Below are 8,899 nucleotides of genomic sequence, written 5' to 3'. Positions count from 1 at the left end.
ACTCCTGGATGGATCTTTCCAACATTACTTTTTCTCCAACTAATTTTTTCCCTTAAATTCTCTCCACTTCTTCAAACTATTTCATCTCTGGCCACATACCCAGCTTGACTCATCTCTAAGGCTCAGCTACAATTCCCAGATGTCCCAAAATTTGATCATCTTCCTTCTTACCTCCCTCTCAGTTATGGAGCAATTGTGTCACTATTTTCCAATCACTCTTCTTAGAAAATATAAAAGTATGATTTTTCTTTATTTATAAGAACAATATCAGAACCTAACCTGTGCTAAGCCATTTATGTCAGCACCACTATAGTCATATTTTGTAGCCTGCTGACTTTGCATCAGTGGGCTTTAGAGCAATAAGAAGGTTTTTAGATTTAGGAACACTCAAAGTAATTTATGTAACATGTCCTCTTTTGGAAGGTGAAATAGCCTCTGGGAACTCACTGGTGATGGTGTTCTCCTTCCTACTCTCTCTCTCTTTCTCTCTCTCTATATATATGCACATGTGTGATTTGCTGTATGTTCATATGATCATTCTTTATTTGTAAGATAAAATCATTTGAGGTACTTGGTTTTAAGTTCAATTGTTCTGAGAGAGATAATTGCCCATAAAGTTATGAAATACACTCATTAATGATTTCCTTTTAAATATTCTTAATGTCAGGGTCTCAAGTAAATGCCGGTATTAGGCTATCATAGAAATTACTGCTTTATAAAAAGATACAGCATAGCTAAAACTAATTAGAAGAAGAACTATTCACATAGAGCTATACCCAGTTACATCAGGGTTTAATTTGGTCCAATAACTCCTAAAGACATAAATATTTATCAGTAGTCATTCATAAAATAATTCAAGAGATCTCTGGATATATATTTCTGGCACATAAACAAAAGAAAGATATACTGGCATACTACTAAGATTAAGGATAGCTCTTTCTCTTCTTTGACAGTCATATCACAACTCTTGAGGCATCATATATCTCCTGCTAATGAAGTGACAAAAATATTTACCTTCAGGAGAAATTTCATGAATAACAAACATCCCTGCTTTGTGTAGAAGAACTTTACTACATCGTATCAGGAGCTCACAGACTCTGTCTGGTAGTCCAGCAGATTTGATCACAATACATTTCTATGTTGTTTGATCAAAGTATAAGTAAGAATTAAAGGAAAAAATAGAAATAATAAATTAAGAATAGTTAAATTGGGCATGATGAGAGTGCAAACACACAACACAGTTACTATGGCATACTTTATGTTAGATTATAGTATGTACCTAATTTGTTTCATACTAAGAAACATACATAGAATGAACTGTTTCAAATTAGTAGTCCATAGTTAGTACTATTACTATTATGGGCATGATGCAGAAATGCTTAGGAGCTGCCCTTTCAAAAGGGGAATTTCAAAAGGGGAGCAGATGCTAGGTGCTAATTGTTATGTGTGAACAAGCTGAGAATGATTCAAATGCAGCATTACCACTGCATCTTTAACACTCCTTTATCCAGGGTTAAAGTTGGAGTAGGTTTGCTGCATTTTAATTATTGTCTGCCTGTACCTGCATAACAATTAAACCATACCAGCTACTGGCCCTTTGAAAAATTCCCCTTTTGAAAGGGTTTCAAGCATGAGTCTGGCCACATCCCAGTGGCCCAGTTTAAGCGAACTGCTGCCTCAGGATGGACTTGATGATGTAGAAAACACACCATGATCTAGGTCTAGGAAGTAATTGAATCCCATAGTAAAATTGCTATGCATTTTTAAGGGGTAACTTTAGACTCCATATAAATGTTACACTTAAGACATGATTAACCAGTTAATCACATCTTCAATGCTGACCCAGCCACATGTTCAATCAATTAATGGTGTGATAAAACAAGTAATAAGCCAAAAAGGTATTTCACAGAAAATATGTCATAACTTTGTGGTTTGTTCTTAACATACCATTAATTGAATATATGGCCAAGTTGAGGCTCCCAGCCACAGGGGTGCACCATACACTGCCACAGTTGCAGACCCCCACAGCTGACTGTGAGCCCCATCAGCTGCAGAACTTGCAGCCATGGAAGTTTGCTACTTGCCAGTGCAGGGGGAGCCCAGGACTATGATCCCAGGCCCCCCCTGCACCAGCAATAAGGCATGATTGAATCTGATGTTGGATCCCATAATCACACCTCCTGCCATGCACGTGTGGCATGACAAGAGGTGTGATTGTGTGGATCACACATCAGACCCTATTTTGCCTTTACCTGAATGTCTGCAAGGGACCCTTAGACTCATCTGAAGTGATTTTTTTTACATAGTAGAGCTCTGTGTTATATTTCTGCTTCAATTTTGCTGCATAGTATTCATTTTATTATGTAGTCAGTAAGACTTCTTTCTAAACCCTGAATCTCTACTTAGAATACTTTACCCTTGGGTATGTTCATCCAGATTATGCACGTCATTTAACTTGGTCAAATCATTAGGATTTGTAGGTTTCAGCACTTCTGAATGTTAGAGAAGTTGTGTTTGAATGTCAATATAGATTTAGTGGTTTAAAATTAGGGACCCAAAGTTGGCCTAAACTTTAAAAAAGAGAAAAATGAACTAGATGGACTAAGCTGAACACAGCGAAATCATAGTTTAATTTTAGATAATGCCAAAAGTTGCACTGAATTCAGCAGTGGCAGCCTTACATCTTAAGAGAAACAGTGAAGCCCAGTGTTTTCAGTGAATTAACTTTGGGTAGAAAATATGATTTTGGCACATCCGAAGACTATGGTTGCAATATAGGAAGCACAAAACTATTCTTTCTTGCTTATTCTAACATTTTGTTTGAATTTGGCATTCTGAATCAAATTGACTTCACTGAAAGCTGTGTATAAGCAAAAATTCTAGAATATGGCCCCGCTACACCCAAACATGTGTACAGATGTGCAAAAGCTATGGGGCTGGGGCATTTGAATAATCAACATCAATTGAGCCATCATAATAATGTAGTTGTTTGAAAAACCAAAGTTATGCCCTTTAAAAGGTGCAGTGTGTGTAAGGGAAGAGGTCATTCCATGAGTGCCATTGTCAGGAACCAGTTATGCCCTTTAAGTTGCCAGTTCTCCTACATTTAGACAATGTATGGTGAGAAGTAGGATTTAGGACACTCAAAACAGTATATGCAGTGTGTTCTTTTGACACTTACTGGTGCCCACAGAAAGCAGAGCTATGACCATTCAGCTTTTCCAGAGAAACCCCTTCTGGGGCCATGATGATTGCAAGCAATAATAACCAACATGCTCTTTGTGCTGTACACTCCCAGTGCAAAAATATGGCTGCTTCCAGCCTGGAATTTAATAACATTTTGTTTGGGTTTTTGTTAGATGTTTAAAATGCTAGAAATATAAGCCAATGTGCAACTTTGTATTTCAGTCATATTTATAACCATCACTGCTAGCTTAAAACTGAGGTAGGTCATATAAACTTTATTGCCAGGATTTGGATAACTGCAGATACCATTTTTCAAAGTAAAGTAACAAGTATATTGCTATGTAAAAAGTAGCATTTGTGCATGAATATGACATGTTTTCATAAGCTAATTGATTCCTACTTATTGGCTAACAAATATGTGGTCCTCTTGGTGGATTATACAATGTTATTTCTTAAATCTAGATGATGTCATTGTTACTATGGATGGAGACTTTCTTATGTCATATGTAAACAGATCGAGAATGTAAAGCTCCCTAATAACACATTGACACAATTGATCTTAATAGCACTGAATAGAGCCATCCTAATATGTCCCTAAGCCAAAAAGAATGTATTTCAAATGACACTTTAAACCAAATGATATAGGAATAAAAATGTATTATCATTAATAGAAGAAAACATGTTCTATCTCTTACTTGTAAGTTTGGGATTCCCCTTGGACTCATTTTAGCCCAAAGTACATAAAGCAGAATGTATCACACCATACATTAATCTCAAAACATGAAAGAATAGATTGTGGCTAGTCATTGAAATCAGGAAGGGTTACTCTAAGGATTAATCTAACCTATTTTGTGAGTTAGTCATACATTTATGGACTTGTTATCAAAAGGTGCTTTATTGAATTCATTGCTGAGCTCAGAAGGCTGGATACTAGCATCTCATAAAATACGCTCTGAATTCTTAGTGTTCGCAACATTTTTATGGGTAGAAAATTCAAACAAAAAATCAAAAGCTGATTCTGAAAATCAGATCCTTAACATTTTGTAATATGTGACTGACCTGAACCACTTGTACCTGCCCACTTCTCCTTAGTCGTTTAAACTGTGTTGCCCACTGATGGCAATAATATACCAGGACAAGGTTGGCAATATTCAGCCCATGGGTCTAAGCCACAAGTGGGCTCCAGAGAGCTTTGCCTGTGTCAGAGTTTTGTTTGTGCCATGGTGGGATTCCATGGAGAATTAGTGGTCAGGAGCCTGGTTGACCTGCCCCCAACCTGAACTGGGTTTTTCTGGCCTACCACTTTTAAGATGTTGCAGGCTGCTGCACTAGGAGCTAGGAATGTAACCTGAGACTCGGGTAATATTGAAGTTATGTCTACTGGCAACTGAGAACTTATTACAGGGGACTAATCACCCTACAACAGGGGTGCTTAGCCTCCACCCCACAGGCCAAATGGCCTGTGATGCTCATCGTCGGCCAGGAAATTTGATGTAAGGGCAGCAGTGGTCATATTAATTTTGGCCATGGCTCCCCTGCCAAATTCTCATACACCCCACCCTGCACTGCCAGTTGCAGCTGGGCCATGCCCCTGTCTCCTGGCAGGGCCAAGCCAAGCACTGCCCCCCCCCCGGGCACAGTTGGGGCCAAGCCACACCCCCTCCCCCAGCAGGCCTGAGCTGGGACCTAGCCATGTCCCCTGTTCCCGCTGGGCTAGGATGAGGCTGGCCCATATGCCCTTTTGCCCTGTGGGGGGCAACCCATGCCCCTTTTCCCCCACAGGGCCAGGCAACACCCCTTCCCCTGCAGGGCTAGGTTGCTGCTGATCTGCCATCCATGCTCCCCCATGTGGCTGGATGGTGACCACCTTGCCTGCACCAGCACTAGGTTGATTCTATTGGCCCATGGATGGACGGGGCACTGCCCATCTGACCCAGCAGAGAAAAAGGTTGAGCACTATTGCTCTACACAGTGAGGCCTCCTGGTAAATGCCTCTCCATAACCTACCTATCCCATTCAGAGAGTGTGTGTGTGTATGTGTGTGTTTAATGATTGTATGGGAGTCCAGGCAAGGTTATGGACCTTAAGGTAGTTTCAAACAGACTTCCATAACTTTGGTACTCAGGACCTGGCGCTGTACATCAACCTGCTGAAGCCTTCTTAGCCTCTCTACATACTAGTTGAAGTCTGAGGCCTGTACTGCAGAATTCCAAGAATTTTACTCAAAGAAAATTTAAAAAATATTTTTATTACTTTAAAAATAAACTTGCTAAGTCAGAGAGACTGTAAAAAGTCTATAAGGAGACAAGAGAAATTCTTGTTGGATTACTCTGGGGGAATAAAAGGAACACATGTTGGGGACACGTGATTATCCTGCTCCTCACTTAGTTATAGTTAAAAAATTACCACTGCCAAGTTATTAGTAGCAGCTTTAAATGCATTTACCTGTCCAATATGTTCCTGATTTGAAAAGTGCATTTTACGTTTTCTTTTATTTTCTTTTTGGAGAAGTTTGATGCCAATGAAGAAGAAAAAATATAGCTTGAGATGCAAAACTTTATGCAGAATTACCATAAATAGACCATTTAAAGTAACAGTGATATCTGCTGTCAGAGATGTAACATTTTTTATTCCATAATGGAAATAGCATGTTAGAATAGTCTTCTGCTCTATTTAGAGGACAAGGGTAATGACTCTTTGCACATTCATTTAGGTTATTCATTTCTGCTTATTTTCTTTTTTCTACTAGGCTGATGATAAAGACACTGGAAATTACAGTGCCATGCAATACAGGCTCATCATACCGCCAATCAAGGATGGCAAAGAAGGTTTTGTGATCGAAGCCTATACAGGGCTTATAAAAACTGCCATGTTGTTCAAAAACATGAGAAGAGCCTATTTCAAGTTTCAGGTCATTGCAACTGACAATTATGGAAAAGGCTTAAGCAGTAAATCAGATGTGCTTGTAAGTATGAGTCAGTCAGTATTTTGGAATTATTCCTGACACCACAGAGGGAATTCTAATCCTAGATATACTATCAGATCACACAGTTATAAAGAATGTGCAGGAACTTTAAGAATATGACCTTTTCAAGTCAAAACATTTAAAAAATGTAAAGCCAAAAGTGTATATGAATAGTGGAAAAACATTTGTACTTATCTATATGTACTGTCTAAAATAGGCAATACAGCATCATAGAAATACTGATTTCAATGCACAGAATAGGCCCTGTATTATTCAACATCTCAGCAAGGTTTAATTGTTTGAATTACATTTGAAGTGCATAAAGCCAGGTATTTCTAAACTTGCTTATTGACACAGCAAGGGAAATGTTGCAGGCAATAAAGCAACATGTTTTGTTTTGTTTTGTTTCTCTTATCACCACAAGTACAAGATTAGAGACCTTGTGTTGTTTTTTATAAAACAAACATGCCTTTGGGAATTATGCTAAATGACTTATGAGGGAAATGCAGAGGTTAGAACGTCTTAGATTTTTATTTTGGAAAGAAGAAGTGTTCAAAGTAAAAGACTCCTATAAGGAGGCCTCAAGAAGTTGACCTCAAAAACAAAGTTTAGTTTGGAATTCAACCTTACATTTTTATTTAGAAATATAGACCATTCCAAAACTTTACTTCTCTAATAGGAATGTCTCCTAATTTCCAGTAAAATTTGTCTATACCCAGTTTGTGGCTATTTGATCTTATGCCGAGTCATTTACCAGCAAACCCAGATTCCAAGAATGGGATACATTTAGGTCTTTAGATCATTTTCTCTGCTGAATGCAAGTGGTAACATAGTCCACTCACAGAAACCACAAAAAATCATCAGCGATAAAGCTTATTACAACCTGTATAGTGTAAAGAATTTTATTATTTAAAGGATTTATTTCTTTGACACTGTTTCTCACCCCATTCTTATAAAAAAAAAACCTAGGAAACTGCAGCGTTGATGCCTACACAGTCAGATGGGTGGCAAATTGGCTCGATGGTCACACTGTGAGGTGGTGGATGGGTTGTTTTCGACCTGGAGGGATGTGAGTAATGGAGGTCCCCAGGGCTCGGTCCTCAGGCCTGTGCTATTCAACATCTTTATCAGCAACTTGGAGCTGGGAGTGGAAAGCACGCTGACACAAAGATGTGGGGAGAAGTGGGCACACTGGAGGGAAGGAATAGAATCCAACTAGATATACACAGGTTACAGAGGTGGGAGGATGAGAATAGAATGGAATTCAATGCAGACATGTGCAAGGTGCTACATCTAGGGAGAAGACACCTGCAACATACCTATAGGCTGGGGAATACCCTTCTCCTCAACACAGTGGTGGAAAGGGATCTTGGAGTCATTGTTGACTCCAGGATGGACATGAACCGCCAGTGTGAGGAAGTGGTCAGTAAGGCTAACCACACCTTGTTGTGCATCTAGAGATGTATCACAAGCAGGTCCAGTGAGATGATCCTTCCCCTCTATGCGGTGCTGGTCAGGCCACAGTTGGAGTACTGTGTCCAGTTCTGGGCGCCGCACTTCAAGAGGCATGTGGCTAACCTTGAGAGATAGCCTAAGACTAAATCTATTCAACCTCCACAAGAGAAGACTGAGAGGGGATCTAGTGGCCATCTATAAACTCACTGGGGGGGGATCAGCGACATATAGGTGAGGCTCTGTTCCCCTGGGCACCACCTGGGATAACAAGGGATAATGGTCACAAATTGAGAGCAGGTTCAGGCTTGATATCAGGAGGCATTACTTTACAGTTAGGGCTACCAGGCTCTGGAATGGGCTCCCAAGGGAGGTAGCTCTCCCCTACCTTGGGGGGTCTTCAAGAGGAGGTGGGCTAGATATGTGGCTTGAGTATTATGATCCCAGCACTTGCTCCTGTCCAGGGCAGGGGGTCAGATTTGATGATCTGTTTGGGTCCCTCCCAACCCTAGAAACTATGAAACTATTAATTTTCTTTAGTTATTATAATTTAACAAATTCTTTGCCTCTATTTTTCTGAGCAGGGACCGGGACATCTCCCCCACCAGGATTCAGGACAGACTCAGGAGTGACTCCACCAGGCCTAGGGTCAGGGAGGACTGAGTTAGAGAACTTCTGGAGGGGCTGGACATGTTCAAATCAGCAGGTCCAGACACTCTCCACCCTAGGGTGCTGAGGGAATTGGCAAGGGTCATTGTGGGGCCCCTGGCACAGCTTTATGAGCACTTGTGGTGCTCTGGCCAGGTGCCAGAAGACTGGAAGAAGGCCAGTGTGGTCCCCATCTTCAAAAAAGGGAGGAGGGAGGACCCAGGCAACTACAGGCCCATTAGTCTTACTTCGGTCCTGGGGAAGCTCTTTGAAAAAATTATCCAGGAGCACATCTGCGAGGGACCAGCAGGGGGGAGGATGCTCAAGGGCAACCAGCATGGGTTCATTAAGGGCAGGTCCTGTCAGATCAACCTGATAGTCTTCTATGATCAGGTCACAAAATCATAGCCACAAAATCGTGGTGGATGTAATCTTTCTGGACTTCAGGAAGGCCTTTGACACTGTCTCCCACCCCATTCTCATTAAAAAGCTAGGCAACTGTGGCACTGATGCCTACACAGTCATATGGGTGGCAAATTAGCTAGGGAGCTGCGCCCAGAGAGTGGTGGTGGATGGGTGCAGTGGAGTCACCCAGGGCTCAGCCCTTGGGCCCATACTGTTCAATTTCTTTATCAGTGATTTGGACGA

General features: G+C 40.8%; 1 protein-coding gene across 4 annotated transcripts in view; it reads left to right on the top strand.

The window, feature by feature from the left end:
• The window catches only part of PCDH15 (protocadherin related 15), a 1,188,119-nt gene that overhangs the window by 1,093,396 nt on the left and 85,824 nt on the right, over positions 1-8,899 (top strand). For all 4 annotated transcript variants that reach the window (XM_019507771.1, XM_019507770.1, XM_019507773.1 and 1 more), the window contains one exon: positions 5,936-6,151. In XM_019507771.1, coding sequence (XP_019363316.1) covers positions 5,936-6,151 — 216 coding nt within the window. The remainder of the gene's footprint in view (positions 1-5,935; positions 6,152-8,899) is intronic.

The sequence above is a fragment of the Gavialis gangeticus genome, unplaced genomic scaffold (genome assembly GCF_001723915.1).
Source record: "Gavialis gangeticus isolate Ggan-Ray unplaced genomic scaffold, GavGan_comp1, whole genome shotgun sequence".
Lineage (NCBI taxonomy): Eukaryota > Metazoa > Chordata > Crocodylia > Gavialidae > Gavialis > Gavialis gangeticus.
The sequence above is the reverse complement of the archived record's forward strand: the minus strand, read 5'-3'. Positions and strand labels throughout refer to the sequence as shown.